Raw genomic sequence first — 17,653 nt, 5'->3', positions numbered from 1 at the left:
GCCAGGGAGCTGGGTGGAGTAGGACACACAGAAGGAAAGAAAGGTAAGAAGCCCTGAGGCAAGATGTAGATGAAGAGAAACAGGTTAAGTTATAAGAGCCAGCAAGAGACGAGTTAAGCTAGGCCAAGCATTCATAACTAACATTAAGTCTCCATGTCGTGATTGGGGAGCTGGTTGGTGGCCCCAAAGAAAGCCTGCTACAGCACGCCTATAATCCCAGTATTTCAAAGCCTGAGGCAGCAGGATTGCTTGGAGTTCTCTTGGATACACAGGGAGTTTCAGGCCAGCCTGGGATAGTGTCTCAAAAATAAAAAAAGGAGCAATAACTAATAAATGTGTAAGTGTTATTACCAGCACCTCACAGATAATAGTAATGGATTACCATGACAGTTAACTTTCTTTTAAAGACAGGCTCTCATGTATCCTAGACTGGACTTGAACTTGCTATGAAGCCAAAGATGACCATGAACTTTAAAAAAAGTTTTATTTATTTTATTCTATTTATATGAGTGTTTTGCCTGCATGTATGTCTGTCCTAGTTTGGGTTTCTATTGCTGTGAAGAGACACCATGACCATGGCAACTCTTTTTTTGTGGGGGAGGGGAGGGCAGTTTCGAGAAAGGATTTCTCTGTGTAGCTTTGCGCCTTTCCTAGAACTCGCTTTGGAGACCAGGCTGGCCTCGAACTCACAGAGATCCACCTGCCTCTGCCTCCCAAGTGCTGGGATTAAAGGTGTGTGCCACCACCGCCCGGCAACCATGGCAACTTTTTTTTAAATTAATTTATTTATTTTTCTATTATCAGCTTGGTACAGTATAAATTCTTATCCTAATAGTAAAATGTTTCATTGCGGCTTGCCCAGTAATTGAGTAAACCCAAAACTTATTATAAAACCATAACTTATTATAGGGTTCCCCCTGCCATATAGCCTCCCTGGTTCTGTGGGTTGCAGTCTGATTGTTCTTTATTTTATATCTAGAATCCACTTATGAGTGAGTACATACCATGTTTGTCTTTCTGGGTTTGGGTTACCTCACTCAGGATGATATTTTCTAGTTCCATCCATTTGCCTGCAAATTTCATGCTGTCATTGTTTCTCTCTGCTGAGTAGTACTCCACTGTGTATATGTATCACATTTTCTTAATCCATTCAATTGACGGGCATCTAGGTTGTTTCCAGGTTCTGGCTATTACAAATAGTGCTGCTATGAACATAGTTGAGCATGTATCTTTGTGGTAAGAATCAGCGTTCCTTTGGTATATGCCCAAGAGTAGTATGGCTGGGTCTTGAAGTAGATCGATTCCCAATTTTCTGAGAAACCGCCATACTGATTTCCACAGTGGTTGTACAAGTTTGCATTCCCACCAACAATGGAGAAGTGTTCCCTTTGCTCCGCATTCTCTCCAACATTGAGTGTTATTAGTGTTTTTGATCATAGTCATTCTGACAGGTGTAAGGTGGTATTGCAGTCGTTTTGATTTGCATTTCTTTGATGATTAAGGATATTGAGCATTTCTTTAAATGTCTTTCAGCCATTTGTGATTCTTTGTGAATTCTCTGTTTATCTCTTTAGCCCATTTTTTAATTGGATTGTTCAGTATTTTGATGTCTAGTTTCTTGAGTTCTTTATATACTGTGGAGATCAGTCCTCTGTCAGATGTGGGGTTGGTGAAGGTCTTTTCCCATTCTGTAGGCTGTCTTTTTGTCTTATTGACCATGTCTTTTGCATGGCAACTCTTATAAAGGAAAACATTTAACTGGGCCTGGCTTACAGTGTTGTGGAATATTAGTTGAAGATGTGTTATATTTGTTTATGCTGTAGAATATTTGTTTAATGATACAAAGATGTGTTGCATTTATTCCCATCACTTGGGAGGCAGAGGCAGGCGGATCTCTGTGGGTTTGAGGCTAGCCTGGTCAACCAAGTGAGTTCCAGGATAGCCAGGGCTGTTACACAGAGGAACTCTGTTTTGAAAAAGAAAAAAAAAAAAAAGAAAAAAAAAGAAAAGAAAAGAAAAAAGAAACAAGCCAAGCTAAGGCTGAGCATTTAGAAGTAAGAATAAGCCTCGGTGTATTTATTGGGAGCTGGGTAGTGGGCCCTCAAAGAGCAAAGAGTAACAAACAAACAGACAAACAAAAAACTATATTACAGGTTTAGAGGTTTAGTCCATTATCATCATGGCAGGAAGCATGGGGCATGCAGGCAGACGTGGTGCTGGAGAAGGATCCACGAGTCCTACATGTGAATCTGAAGGCAGCAGGAAGAGAGAGACACACTGGGCCTGGCTTGAGCATCTGAAACCTCAAAGCCAACCCCAGTGATACACTTCCTCCAACAAGGCCACATCTCCTAAGAGTGCCACTTCATAATGACCACGCATTCAAGTACATGGGCCTATGAGGACCGATCTTATTCAAAGCACCACACTGTCTGTAGATCATGTGCATGCCTAGTGTCCATGGAGGTCAGAAAAGGGCACTGGATTCCTGGGATTGGAGTTACAGATGATTGTGAGCTGCCATAAGGTGCTGGGAATCAGCAATCAGTGCTCTTAACTGCTGGGCCATCTCTCTAGCTGGACCATGAACTTCTGATCCTCCTGTGGCCACCTCTGAAGAGCTGAAATTACATGCTGTGGTAGTTTGAATGTAATTGACCCCCATAATCTCATAGGGAGTAGCACTATTAGGAGGTGTGGCTTTGGTGGAGTGGGTGTGGCCATGTTGGAGGAAATGTGTCACTGTGGGGGCGGGCTTTGAGGTTTCCTATGCTCAGGATACCACCCAATGTCTCAGTCGACTTCCTGTTCCCTGCAAACCAAGTTATAGCTAGCACCACATCTGCCTGCACACTACCATGCTTCCCACCATGATAATGGCCTGAATCACTGAACCTGTAAGTAAGCCACCCCAATTAAATGTTTTCTTTATAAGAGTTGCTGTGGTCTGGGCTGGAGAGATGGCTCAGAGGTTAAGAGCACTGAGTGCTCTTCCAGAGGTCCTGAGTTCAATTCCCAGTACCCACATGGTGGCTCACAACCATCTGAGATCTGGTGCCCTCTTCTGGCATGCAGGCATACATGTTGACAGAACATTGTATACATAATAAATAAATTTAAAAAACAAAAACAAAAAAAAGTGTTACTGTTGTCACGGTGTCTCTTCACAGCAATAGAACCCAACTAAGACACAGGAGCTATGCTACCATGCCCGGTTGATGCTTATGAGGTGCTACAGATGGAACCCAGAGCCTTGTGCATGCTCATTAAACACTCTACCCATCCCCTGTGACTGTTAGTATCCTCAGCTGGGTTAGATGGAGAAGTGCTTAGATTTGTGAAGCACGCTGCGTGAGGACACTTCCAGAGCACTGGCTAAGGTATGTGTGGCGGGGGAGCCTTCCTTGAATGTGGATGACACCACTCAATGTCTGTGGGCCAGAGGAATAAATAAAGGGAAGGAGTGAAGAAGCCCGCCATTTCTCCATCTGTTTCCTGGTGATCTGAAGGGGCAGCGCCAACATCTTCCCAGATACAGTAGACTGCAAACAAAACCAAAACAAAACTTTCCCCTTCAGTTGTTTCTCAGTTGTGGTTACAATAATGAAAAGCGTCTAACATGGTGATAGTAGCTTATCAATGACAGAGCTAGAGTCATACTTGAAAACTGACCCTACAGCTTTCTCTCTTAATAAATAGATGATGGATCTCTCACAGTGCTGCCAGCCACCAGTAAGTAGTGCTAGATGTCATGGTTGCTTCAAATTCTGTTCACAGCTTAACAATGTCTCCCAACTTCATCACAGTTGAAAAACTGTCATTTCAACAGACAGAAAATATACAAGGTGGAAATCTCAGAAGTAAAGTAAATGCTTTACAAATACAGACTTAGATTTACATCAACATCCTGCTTATATAGGAAGGGTTCTTTTGAGACAGGGCTGTAGCTAGAGTTTTCCTGCCTTGCCCATAGTCAGGACAAATCTCTGTCACCCGCCAGTCCCACAGCCGCTCAGACCCAACCAAGCAAACACAGAGACTTATATTGCTTACAAACTGTATGGCCGTGGCAGGCCTCCTGTTAACTGTTCCTATATCTTAAAGTAACGTATTTCTACAAATCTATACCTTGCCACGCGGCTCGTGGCTTACCAGCATCTTCACATGCTGCTTGTCCTGGCAGTGGCTGGCAGCGTCTCCTTCTGCCTTCCTGTTCTTTTATTTCTCCTCTATTAGTCCCGCCTATACTTCCTGCCTAGCCACGACCAATCAGGTTTTATTTATTGACCAATCAGAGCAACTTGACATACAGACCATCCCCCAGTACAGCCAAGTGCAGACCATCTCAGACACCTGCACTCAGGCCCATGGTCCTAATCATCCTCTATGCAAACCTGCTGGGTAACGCCACAAGGAACCCAAGAAGGGCTCCCACAGGACATACATTAACATCCCACAGCACTTCCCCTTTTCTTTTTTTTAAAAAGGAAGGTTTTAACTTTTACACATCTTCAAAGCCAGCTTGGTATATTTGGGAATTTGGGCGTAGCTTCTCTTAACTACTTCCTGCTGGAGGGGGGCGCTGTATCTTATGGGGACACAAAGAATATTTAAGGATCATGGAGTAGTCCGTGAGGCTGTATCGTCTGAGCCAGTTGCCTTGAAACAATTCTGGATGTTGAATCATCTGGGCCATGGTGTCATCAGAGACCTTTCAGGTGGTCTTGGCTGGTCAAACCTGATGTATCTTAATCTGGAACAAATCCATAGCCTCTGGCTTTCTGTAGAAACAAAAGCAGAGTCTCCTTTCCAAAGCAAAACATCCTTAGACATAAATTTCAAAATTGAAATACCTTTAAAATATACACATTGATTTAACTGAGCAGTCTTTACAATCAAATGTCTTTCTGCAGTTAAAAATCCCAAAGACAATATAATCCAGACTCTCTGTGTGATATCCATCTTTACATGGCTTATTTTTTATATTACTTTTACTTTCTCTTTAAAGACTTTACTATTTTAAAACTTTCTATTTCTTTATATAACTGTCTATGTTCCTTTTCCTCTCTCTTCCAAGCCTATGTACATTTTTACACACATTGTAAAGCATTTAAAGTCTTGTTCCATCTGAATCTGTCTTATTGTGAATCCACCGCCTTAAACTGCAGCATTTGTAAGACTGAAACAGCGCTATGGCTGCTGGCTCCGTCCACCTCAGCTTCCCAACATGGCAGTGGTACGTTTACTGCCAGCTCTGGGAGCTATCATGAGTCTATGCTTTTATCCAAGCAGCGTGTAGCCCAGAAACCTTTTTTGTTTTGTAACTAGCAAAGGCTAAATCCACCACACAGCTTAATGTTCCATTTGCAGAGGCCTCATTTCCGCCTTACTGCAGGTTAAGCGCACACGCCAGGAACCTGCCAGTAGCTCAAACCGGCAGCTGCCGCTCATTTGAGAGAGACAATTAGGAACTGTTTTTAGCTCCATTTTAGGATCTTTTTTCTCAGGTTTTAGGTGGAAACTCTTGCCTTTTGGGAGCTAGAGTTTTCCTGCCTTGCCCACAGTCAGGACAAATCTCTGTCACCCGCCAGTCCCACAGCCGCTCAGACCCAACCAAGTAAACACAGAGACTTATATTGCTTACAAACTGTATGGCCGTGGCAGGCCTCCTGTTAACTGTTCCTATATCTTAAAGTAACGTATTTCTACAAATCTATACCTTGCCACGCGGCTCGTGGCTTACCAGCATCTTCACATGCTGCTTGTCCTGGCAGTGGCTGGCAGCGTCTCCTTCTGCCTTCCTGTTCTTTTATTTCTCCTCTGTTAGTCCCGCCTATACTTCCTGCCTAGCCACGACCAATCAGGTTTTATTTATTGACCAATCAGAGCAACTTGACATACAGACCATCCCCCAGTACAGCCAAGTGCAGACCATCTCAGGCACCTGCACTCAGGCCCATGGTCCTAATCATCCTCTATGCAAACTTGCTGGGTAACGCCACAAGGAACCCAAGAAGGGCTCCCACAGGACATACATTAACACAGGGCCTTGTGTCCTAGGTAGACCCCAAGCTTGCTGTGTGGTCGAGGAAGATATTGGCTTTGATCCCGACTCCACCTCCTGAGAGTCGGGATTACAGCTAAGTGCCAGCATGTCAATTTTTGTGCAGTGCTGGGATCTGAGCCCAGGGCTCTCTCTCTGTACACGCTAGCCAAGCACTCTACCTTTCTAACCCAGAACAGTTCTCACATTTGCTTCTGCATGTGACAGCCTAAGTGTTTCATTCATGGGAATGTGTTTTCCTACTTAAGACCTCTAGAGTATGTTTTCATTTCTTTCCTTTTTTTTTTTTTTCTTCCTTTGAGATAGGGTTTCTCTGTGTAGCCCTGGATATCCTGGAACTTGCTTTGTGGGCTGAGACTCAGGAGATCCTTCTACCCGCAAAGTGCTGAGACTGAAGGGGTGAGCCACCACACCCGGGTCTTTTCATGTTCTTGAAGCAAGTTTCCCAGTCCTACATCATGTAGTTTTTTTCTTTTCATGTGTTTGTGTTTGGTGCACATGTATGTGTCCACATGTTTGCAGGTGTGTGTGTGTGTGTGTGTGTGTGTGTGTGTGTGTGTAGGCATGTTTCCAGGCATGAAGGTGTGCATGTATGTTTAAGCATGCATGTGGAGGCCTGCAGCAGATGTCAAGGCTTTTCACCCCTTCACCTGATTCAGCAGGATTTCTCTGGGAACCCCAGAGCTGGTGGGCTAGTCTTACTAGTCCGCTTGCCCTGGGGAACCTGTCTCTAACCTTCCAAGGCGGCTATTACAGGTGGCTACCACACCCATCCACACCCAGCATCTGTGGGGACTCTGGGGATCTGAACTCAGGTCCTCATCTTTTTGTGGAAGTCTTTGAATCAATTAGCCATCTCTCCCTGGCCCACACCTACATTTTCAAAAAAACTGTATTAAGTGGTGTGGAGGTAATTGTCTGTAATCTGAGTATGCAGGGGCTGAGGCAGGAGAATTGCTAAGAACTCAAGGCCAGCCTGATAGAGCTGAGTTGTTTTTTTGTTTGTTTGTTTTTTGTTTTGTTTTGTTTTTTCTAGACAGGGTTTCTCTGTGTAGCTTTGCGCCTTTCCTGGAACTCACTTGTTAGTCCAGGCTGGCCTCGAACTCACAGAGATCCACCTGGCTCTGCCTCCCGAGTGCTGGGATTAAAGGCGTGCGCCACCACTGCCCAGTGAGCTGAGTTTTATGACAGAGCTATATAACATGACCCTTCTTCAATAATATTACAAGTGAAAAAAAGCAGAAAGAAAGAAGAAAAGAGAGAGAAAGGAGGAAAGGAGGGGAAAGAGGAGAGAGACCTAAGCGAGGTGTGGTGTGACATGCCTGTAACCCCAGTGCATGCAAGATGGAGGCAATGGAATCAGGAGTTTAAAAGTTGTCTTTGACTACATAGCAAATTCAAGGCCGGTCTGGGCTACACGAGACCCTTTCTCAGAAAGATAGGCCAGGTGATATTTTGCATGTCTTTAATCCCAGCACTCAAGGCAAAGGCAAGCAAGTCTCTTATGAGTTTAAGGCCAGCCTGGTCTACATAGTGAGTTCCAGGCCAGCCTGAGCTACAAAGTGAGACCGTATATCAAACAAACATACATACATATATAACATAACAAAATAACAACAAAATCCCACCTCATGTGGAAAGGAAAAAAATTTTTTTTTTCATTTTTCAAGACAAGATTTCTCTATGTAACAGTCCTGGCTGTCCTGGAACTTACTTTATAGACCAGGCTGGCCTCAAACTCAAGAGATTTGCTTGCCTCTGCCTCCCAAGATCAAAGGTGTGCACCACCACCACCCGGCTGTTTTTAATTCATACTTGTAGAAGTCTTTGAAATTTGGATATTGTCAGTAAAAATGAATATTATTCAAGATAATTGAAAGTTTTATAAAAAATATGACTGCAAGAAATATGACTTAGGGGGTTGTAGGGGGTTGGGGATTTAGCTCAGTGGTAGAGCGCTTGCCTAGTAAGCGCAAGGCCCTGGGTTTGGTCCTCAGCTCTGGGGGGAAAAAAGAAAAAAAAAAAAAAAAGAAGAAATATGACTTAGAAGTTAAACAAAAAGCTGGGTGGTGGTGGTGCAGGCCTTTAATCCCAGCACTTGGGAGGCAAAGGCAGACAGATCTCTCAAGGCCAGCCAGGTCTACAGAGATCCAGGACAGGTACCAAAACTACAACAGAGAAACTGTCTCGAAGGAAAAAAAAATCAAACAAAATATACATAAGCTAAAGATACATTTAGAAATCGTGTGTGTGTGGTATATGGAGGGTATCCTCATCCACGCACACTTAAGGCTTGAGGAGAACGTTGGATGTCCTCTTTCATCCCTGTGTTAGGGCAAAGGACTAACTGTGGGCCTGAGACAATGGTAGGAAAGGGATGTTTGGCATCCTTTTGGCCTGCAGTGTGTACATAAACTACCCTGCACTAGAGACTAACAGAAACAACTTCACCGTGTATACATGCTGAATCAGAAAGCATGAAGGAAGTGCTCTCAAGGAGAGAGGCATGATCTCTTCCTGGACAGATGAGCCTGTTTAATAAACTTTCTTGCCCTGCATTTGAATGCCTAAGCAAAATTACTTTATTTCGGGGGGTAAGCATTTGGCTTGTCTATTCAGCACTGGCACCAGGCATGAAGAGTCGAGTTAACATCAGTGTTCACATACGAGCACACTGGATACTGCCCAGAACATAACACTAGGTAGGCACAGTCCTTACTTAGCGGTAACAGCTGTAAGGCTCCTAGGGATCTCTTTCTACCCCATTGCAGGTTGTTTTTCATTTTCTCATAGAACTGCTTCTTTTATACATGTACTTACAGGGTTAAACCAGAAATGTAACCGGAAGAACCAACTCCAGTCAGAAAGTGTGGTGATATTATGTTCCCCAATATATTGTGCATCTGGGGGTCAGAGAACAGAACAGCCACTAGATATAGAGGCCAGAAAATGGTGGCACACACACACCTTTAATCCTAGCATTCCAAATGCAGAGATTCATCTGGATCTCTATGAGTTCAATGTCATACTGGAAACAGCCAGGCGTGGTGACACGTGCCTTTAATCCCAGGAAGTAATAGCAGGAAGCAGAAAGGTATGTAAGGCGTGAAAACCAGGAACTAGAGCTGGTTAAGCTTTTAGGCTTTTGAGCAGCACAGTTCAGCTGAGATTCATTCTGGATGAGGACTCAGAGGCTTCCAGTCTGAGGAAACAGGATCAGCTGAGGAATTGGCGTGGTGAGGTGGCTGTGGCTTGTTCTGCTTCTCTGATCTTCCAGCGTTCACCCCAACTCAGGTTTGTTTTTATTAATAAGACCTTCTAACAGCTCGTGCTACAAGAAAGTTTACGGTGACCTGTTCTTGAGACAGCTTCACTCTACATCCCAGGCTAGTCTTGAACTCATTATGCAGTTCCTGAGAGGCTCCGACTCCTACACACCAACTTCCTGTCCTAGCCTCCTGAGTGTTGCCATTACTGGAGTGTACCCCTATTTACCTGGCACCCAATATATTAGGAATTAGAGGGCTCTAGAGATGACTCAGGTTCAGTTCTCAACATCCACATGGCGGTTCACAAGCACCTGTCACTCTAGTCCCAGGGGACCTGAGGCCCTCTTCTGGCCTCCTTGGGTACTGCATGCACATGACACACATACATACACACAGGCAAAACACTCATAGACGTAATAAAATCTAGAATTAAAAAAACTAAGGCCAGGCGGTGGTGGCGCATGCCTTTAATCCCAGCACTCGGGAGGCAGAGGCAGGCGGATCTCTGTGAGTTCGAGGCCAGCCTGGGCTACCAAGTGAGTTCCAGGAAAGGCGCAAAGCTACACAGAGAAACCCTGTCTCGAAAAACAAAAACAAAAAAACAAAAAAAAAACAAAAAAAAAATTAGACATCTCTTTTGGCACTCAATGGACTTTACACAGGATATCATATATTTCTAAAATCATACTGTTTGTCCTACTATCCCATTTTTCAACAGGAATTATCCCATTTTTACCAAAGAGTAATATATTTTGTAAGCCAAGTATAAATAGAGCACATAATGCAGAAATTTTGGATAGATGTTTCACTTTTTTTCTTTTTTTTTCTTTTTCTTTTTTTTTCCGAGACAGGGTTTCTCTGTGTAGCTTTGCGCCTGTCCTGGAACTCACTTGGTAGCCCAGGCTGGCCTCGAACCGCCTGCCTCTGCCTCCCGAGTGCTGGGATTAAAGGCATGCGCCACCACCGCCCGGCTTCTTTTTTTTCTTTTTGAGGCAGGGGCTCATGTAGCTCCGACTGACTTCAAACTCTATGTAGCTGAGGATAACCTGACGACCTGTTCCTCCTGCCTCCATCTCTCGAGTGTGATTACAGGTGTGTGCCGTCACTCCTGGCCTTGGTCACTTATATAATACCCGAGGTGGTGCCATGAGTGGAAAACCTGAGGGAAGCACATTAGAGGGAAGCCAGCAGACACAGCTGGTGGGCGCAGTAACAGGCCTCCCCCATCCTCAGGGAACAAAGGTTTGAAAGGGGATGGACCAAATATAGTAAGTACACATCGAGGCTGATAATGAAGGGGGTAGATCATAGAGGATGCACACTAGTGACTGAGAAATCAACCCAATTCCCAAGGGAATAGTGCTGTCCAGGGATACTTATCCCCGACTGACCATTCCCTCAGGTCTGCACTTTCGAAACAAGACACACCCATGAAGAGGTGTGGCTGTGTGGTTCTAGCTAAGCAAACAAGAAATGTCCACTTTCTGCTTTAAGGGCATGGTAGCTTGGGAAGCTACAGGAAGAGAGTTACTTTATTATTATTTAGCTTTATCTATGCAATGACACACCTTAGATAAACAGTAACTTTCTCCCAGCATTGAAAGAAAGAAAAGGCTTTAAAAAAAAAAATCTATTACAAGCTGGGCATGGTGGTGCACACCTTTAACCTCAGCACTGGGTGACAGACAGGCAGATCTATTATTTCAAAGGCCAGCCTGATCTACATAATGAGTTCCAGAAGAGCCAGGGCTATGAGTGGTCTGTTTCAAAAACCCCAATCCAAAACAAAATAAAATCCACTTCTTTGTGTACGTGTGCGCAGGTGGCATGGTCTGCAGGTGGAGGTCAGGACGACTTTCAGGCGTCAGTTCTCTCCTTCCACCACGAGGAGTCCCAGGGTGCAAACTCAGGTCGGTGGCCAGTGCCTTCACCTGCTCAGCCACCTCACTAGTTCACTTATTTTTAAAACGATGTCAGCCAAGCTTGGAACTTGTGATGCTTCTGATTCTGAGTGAAAAAATCACACACACACACACACACACACACACGCACACGCACACGCACACGCACACGCACACGGGGTGTGTGTGTATGTGTGCTTTTCTCTTTGGTAAGTAGATTCATTAAAGTAAGCCATACCTGTTCCTTTTATATTTCTTTCTCTTTTTTTGTTTTTTTCAAGACAGGGTTTCTCTGTGTAACAGCCCTGGCTGTCCTGGAACTCACTTTGTAGACCAGGCTGGCCTCGAACTCACAGAGATCTGCCTGCCTCTGCCTCCAGAGAACTGGGGTTAAAGGCGTGCGCCACCACTGTCCGGCTTCCTTTTATATTTCAACACTATCCCAGAACTTAGGAAGCAAACAGAAGCTTCTGCTGGTTAACAGTGAGGCCAGTTCACCCTACCTCAGAGCACGGGGTAGTTCTAAAGTCTTAGAAAAGCTTCCATAGGCTCAGTGGTCCTGATTTGTCCTCAGACATCCTGCTTCCTTTCTATTGTTCACAGAGTAATTCTCATCTCAGTATTAAGGTGACATTCCATCTTCTGGCAGGAAGCTTACTTATTTTGCTAAATAATACAGGAGAGGCTAGGGAGAGCTCAGCTGGTTAAGTTCTTGCCTTGCAAGCTGGTGGTGGTTCTCTCTCTCTCTCTCTCTCTCTCTCTCTCTCTCTCTCTCTCTCTCTCTCTCTCTCTCTCTCTCTCTCTGTATGTAGTTAAGCCCAATAAAATGGTAATGGAACAGGAGACTATCACCATAGTTTGGGGTTTGGAGTTTGATCTTGCATACAAACTACAGTGCTAAAAATTCTCTTCGAGGATTAGTACTACATTTGAAACCCATGCTTACCTGCAGTAGTCCAGGCTACACAACCATCGGCAACCTACCAGAGAATCATCTCCTGAAACGCCCGACTTGAGTCAGGTGTGGTGGCGGTGCAGGCCTGTGATTCCAGCAATCGGGAGGCAACATCAGAAAGATTGGAAGTTTGAGCTCAGCCTGGGCTACGAAGCAAGCCTTTGCTGGAAGAAAATCAAAACAAACACAATTATAGGTTCTAAGCCAAGTTTCTTTGGTCTACTTAAAAGATTAAGGCTGGAGAGACGGCTCCGTGGTTAACAGTACTTGCTGTACAACCGTGGGGCCCTGAATGCCCAGAAGCCTGTGCTGTGGAGGTGGAGTCGGAAGGACTGATGAGGCTTGCTGGATGCCGCCTAGATGAAAACCATGGGCTTCTGGTCTGGGGAGAGACCCTGCCTCAAAGGAACAAGGAAGAGTATTACTAGAAGACACCTGATGCCTTCCTCTGGCCTCTTTGAACACTTAGGTGTGTGCACTAGCATACATATGTACATACACCCCGATTCTCAAGCACTGAAATCATAGGGTTGTGAGCTGTTATGTGGGTACTGGTAACCAAACCCAGGTCCTCTGGAAGAGCAGAGGTGCTCTTAATCACCCAGCCACTTCTCCAGGTCCGCACCCCTCCCCCTTCCCACTCCCACATTCACATTAAAAACAAACACACACTAGTGCTTTGGTTGTTAAACTTGCTCTAGTTTTGCACTGATAGCTTGACCAGTGGTGAATGCTCCTGTCGGTAACAGGCTGACGATTTATCATCGAATGCTGGCCCTGACACAAATACACACACACACTCAGCGGTCCAACTCTCCTTCAGTACCTAGTGTGGCTTTCTTCTTCTGAGGGCACTGTTCAGTCCGGCTCTCAGAAGCTCCTCAGAAACCAAGCACGGTGGTGTCCCAGCTGTAACCCCAGTCCTCAGGAGACAGAGGAAGGAGACTCGGGAGGTAAGGCTCTCCTTGGCCACACAGTGACTTTGAAGCCAGTCTAGGATACATGAGATCTTGTCACAAAACAAACCAAACAGGAAAAAACACACGCACAACACCCAGTAAATTAGGATTCAACTGTTAAAAAAATTCTATCAAAATAAATACAGAATGTCTACGGAATAAATTAGTTTTCATGGTCTGTGGTGGTAGCATTGTTGACTGGGTTACCTCTGGAGAATTCGTTAAATTTCTCAGAATCTGGGAGAGGAAGGCATTTTATTATTATTTTTTTTTTCAAGACAGGGTTTCTCTGTGTAGCTTTGCGCCTTTCCAGAACTCACTTTGGAGACCAGGCTGGCCTCGAACTCACAGAGATCTGCCTGCCTCTGCCTCCTGAGTGATGGGATTAAAGGCGTGCGCCACCACCGCCTGGCTTTGTTTATTTATTTATTTATTTTTAGGAAAATATAAACTGGAGGTTACAGAAAGCATGGCTATCCCTCAGTCTCAGTCTAGGAACTAAATTCCCTGATACACTTAGATGGTGACTTTCAATTTAGGACTCAGCAACAGGCTTTCCCTGCAGTCTCCTGAAGCTGCCAGTAACATCCTGAGTCTGCATTTTCAACGGGGTCCTCAGGTACTGAGCGGGTTGAACGCTGTGTCAGGAACTGGCCAAAGGTTTTATAAACTTTGTGATTTAACTAAGGGGTTGAAGGTGGCAGTTATCATCTTCATCCTCAGCTTACAAATGAAGAAACAATGTTAAAAAATTCCCACTCGTGGACTGGAGAGATGGCTCAGAGGTTAAGAGCGCTGGCTGCTCTTCCAGAGGTCCTGAGTTCAATTCCCAGCAACCACATAGTGGCTCACAACCATCTATAATGAGATTTGGTGTCCTATTCTGATGTGCAAGCATACATGCAGGCAGAACATTGTATACATAATTAATAAATAAATCTTTAAAAAAAATTTCAACTCTTCCAAAATTAGACGAGTTTGGTTTGACCTGGCAAAGAAATGCTTTAGTAAGTTAGCAGCAATCAGTGGTGGCAGTCATGTAGTCTGAGCTACACAGGAAGCTGAAGCAGGAGAATTATGAGTTCAAGTTTATGTTTATATTACCCAATGATACACGGTGGCAAAAGAAGCCATTTGCCACCGCACAAGCCTTTTATCCCAGCACTCGGGAGGCAGAGGCAGGCTGATCTCTGAGTTCAAGGCCAACCTGGTCTACAGAGTGAGTTCCAGGACTACACAAAGAAACCCTGTCTCGAAAAACTGAAGGGAAAGAAAAAGGGACTCCACCTGTCCTCATGTGTACACTTAAGCAGCTTTGACCTTCCTCAGAGTCCTCTCTATCACGGCCATGCAGTTTTCCTCTGCTGATCCAAGTTTTATTTTACTCTTAGAAGCAAAACTCAGTAAATCTGACTAAGTTTGGGCAGCATAGCAAGACCCTTCACTCAAAGAACCCACACTTGCTGTGAGTATCTAAGGTATTCTTAGTACCCAGAGGGTGGTCCAAGGATGCTGGATCCACGTGGCTGAGGGCACTGTGTGAAACACAAACCTGGAGTTTGTCCCTTCGAGACCAGCAGTGGTGAGTGGTAAAGCATAGTGGGAGGCACAGGAAATCTGTATTGTATTCACTTAGAATTTATACTTTCAAGGCAACTAGGGAGTTTTAGACAAAGTACTTTTGTGTGTGCTGGGTGAGAACCTAGATCCACATACCTGCTCTATCACTGAGCTACACCCTTAGCCCCACGTCAAGTACACAACTTCAAGACCTATCACCCAGGTCCAGTATTTCTGGGAAAAGCTGTCAAGTTGAGAAACTGTACAGTTATTTTGTTCAGGGCAGTGGAGCTGGGGCCTCGCACACACGAAGCATAGTGTCAGCACTCAGCCCCATGCAGCTCTGAAAGTATGGATGGCACACTACACTACTCTAGAGCCATACTGTTTCTTAGGCCAGGAAAATCGCATCCTACACTTGGGTTTTTGGTGAAAGGAGAAAGAAATGAGGATTACAAAAGAAAAGAATTTTGAAAAAATAAAACAAAAAACCAGTAGTGAGGCTGTACTGCTGCAGGAGAACCCTTGCCCAGCCTGCTAGAGGCCTGGGTTCAATCCTCGTGACTACAGATAAAACCAAACATCAGAGAATTCCTTTACCTACTTTTGAATCACATCTCCTAAGTTAATTATAAGATGCTTACTTTCTTCTTTAATTAATTTTATTTTTTTCTGAGACAGGGTTTCTCTTACAGCCCTGGCTGTACTGGAACTCACTCTGGAGATCAGGCTGGCTGGCCTCGAACTCACAGAGATCCTCCTGTTTCTGCCTCCTGGGCACTGGGATTAAAGGTGTGCGCCACCACCACCCAGCCAATTACTTTTTGTTTTAGTTCATGCATATGGGTATTCTGCCTACATGTGGGTTATGCACCACTTGCATGCCTGGTGCCCTCAGAAGCCAGAAGAGGAAATCGATCCCCTGGAACTACTGAAGTAACAGGCAGTTGTGAGCCACTCTGTGGGTGCTGGGACTCAAATCCAGGTCCTCTGGAAGAACGGCTAATGCTCTTAATAGCTGAGCCATCTCTCCAGTCCCATATTTCTATTAATTCATTTTAACAAAAAAATTAAAAAAAATTTTGAGATTTCTTTTTTCAAGACAGGATTTCCCTGTGTAGCCCTGACTGTTCTGAAACTCACTTTGGAGACCAGGCTGGCCTCGAACTTATGGTGGTATTTTATTTGTACTGAAATGTGATTTTCATTGTATGTTAATAAAGTTGCCTGGGGGTCAGAGCTATTAGAGCCATAGCAAGAGCGTGGTGGTGGTGGTGGTGGTGGTGGTGGTGGTGGTGGTGGTGGTAGCGCACGCCTTTAATCCCAGCACTTGGTAGAAGAGCTAGGTAGATCTATGTGTGTTCAAGGATACAGCCAGCATTGGAGACATACGCCTTTAAGACCTGGAGGGCTGTACTTACAGGCAGTGATGAGGCAGTCACGTGTTTGGGTTTACAACCAATAAGAAGGCAGAACAGAAAGACTATTTAAAGACAGATACACAGGAAGTAGGTCTCTTTCGGGAAGCTAGGAGCACTGAAGGAGGTAAGATTTTAGCTCTGAGCTCTGACCTCTCAGCTTTCTCTTTTACATTGGTTCTGTGTTTTTTATTTTAATAAGACGATTGGTTACATCTACACGAACTCACAGAAATCCGCCTGGCTCTGCCTCCCGAGGGCTGGGATAAAGGCGTGCGCCACCAACGCCCAGCTCTCTGTTGTTTTCTTACACTTTGGGGCCTCGGTCTTTAGCCTCACACATGCTTGGCAACCACTCTACCAATGAGCTATGTCCCTAGCCCTGAAAGGCCTCTCATTTCATCCATTTGAAACAAAAAGATCTATGAAAATAAACAAAATTCACGTTAAGGATCAGTGTTTTTAACACAAAAGAACAAATGACAGTTTTATTAAACTACTTAATGCGTGCACATAATACATAATTTAAACTGCCAAGACTTTTGGTAAGTGCAATACCATTTTCAAATAAGCATAGTATAATTTTAAATATTACATCATCAGAATCACGTTGGAAAACATAAACTTGTAAGGGATTACACCAATGTCCATGTACTGTCTATACAAGCTTGGGTCCCTGGTGGACGTCTCAGCATATGGATGGTTCCTCGACCGCCTGAGCACCCTCTGTGACAGCTTTGACACACTTGGCCATTGTCTGTGAAGCTCTGCTAATTGAGTCTGAAAGACATTAAGAACATGCAGTTTGTTAATACAACTTCCTTTGTTGTTCTGGAAACAGTGTCTCAGATTTCAGGCCAGACAAGAACTCAATAGTATACCAAGTTAGCCTCAAACTCAGGGTGAGCCTCCTTGCTCAGATTCCCGAGTGCTGAGATTACACTGAAAAATTTCATGTTGTACATATTCAAGAACAAAAAATGGTGAGGCTGTAATGCAATTGTAAGTAAGCAATACATTTTGCACACAAGCTCTTTACTGGCCGAGATTTTTTAAGCAAGGGTTTTATGTATCTTGGGCTGTTTATGAAGCCAAGGATGACCTCCTTAAAGTATGATCCTCCTGCCTCCACTTCCTGTTTACCACTACAGCTTTCTGGCTAACTGCTTTTAATATCTAGCAATAATTAAATAATCACATAAGAGCTAGATAACATACCAGTATAAAAAAATTAAATGATAGGAAATTCTTAAAAAATCTAAGAAAAAAAGATACAACTGTTTATCAGCTAGATATGGTAGCTCATGCTCATAGTCATCTAGCAACAGGCTGATACAGGAGGATTGCTTATGAGTCTAAGGTCAACCTGGGCTACACAGAATTAAAAACAAAACAAAAAACACCCAGGGGCTGGAAAAGGCCTGATGAGCTGAGCTTGAACTCTATCCCAATGTAAAAGCTTGACATACAGGCACTCATCAGTAACCCCAAACTCCTATGGCAAGATGGCACTGGAGACTAAGAAAA

The 17,653-nt window shown here is 44.3% G+C and overlaps 1 protein-coding gene across 1 annotated transcript in view; it reads right to left on the bottom strand.

Annotated features, from left to right (window-relative positions):
• Positions 1–16,585: 16,585 nt before the first annotated feature.
• Positions 16,586–17,653, bottom strand: part of Ndufs1 (NADH:ubiquinone oxidoreductase core subunit S1) — a 34,914-nt gene continuing 33,846 nt past the window's right edge. The window contains exon 19 of the mRNA XM_006975009.4: positions 16,586–16,906. Coding sequence (XP_006975071.2) covers positions 16,815–16,906 — 92 coding nt within the window. The 3' untranslated portion in view covers positions 16,586–16,814. The remainder of the gene's footprint in view (positions 16,907–17,653) is intronic.

The sequence above is a fragment of the Peromyscus maniculatus genome, chromosome 13 (assembly GCF_049852395.1).
Source record: "Peromyscus maniculatus bairdii isolate BWxNUB_F1_BW_parent chromosome 13, HU_Pman_BW_mat_3.1, whole genome shotgun sequence".
Classification (NCBI taxonomy): Eukaryota; Metazoa; Chordata; class Mammalia; order Rodentia; family Cricetidae; genus Peromyscus; species Peromyscus maniculatus.
This window is presented reverse-complemented; position numbering and strand designations above follow the sequence as displayed.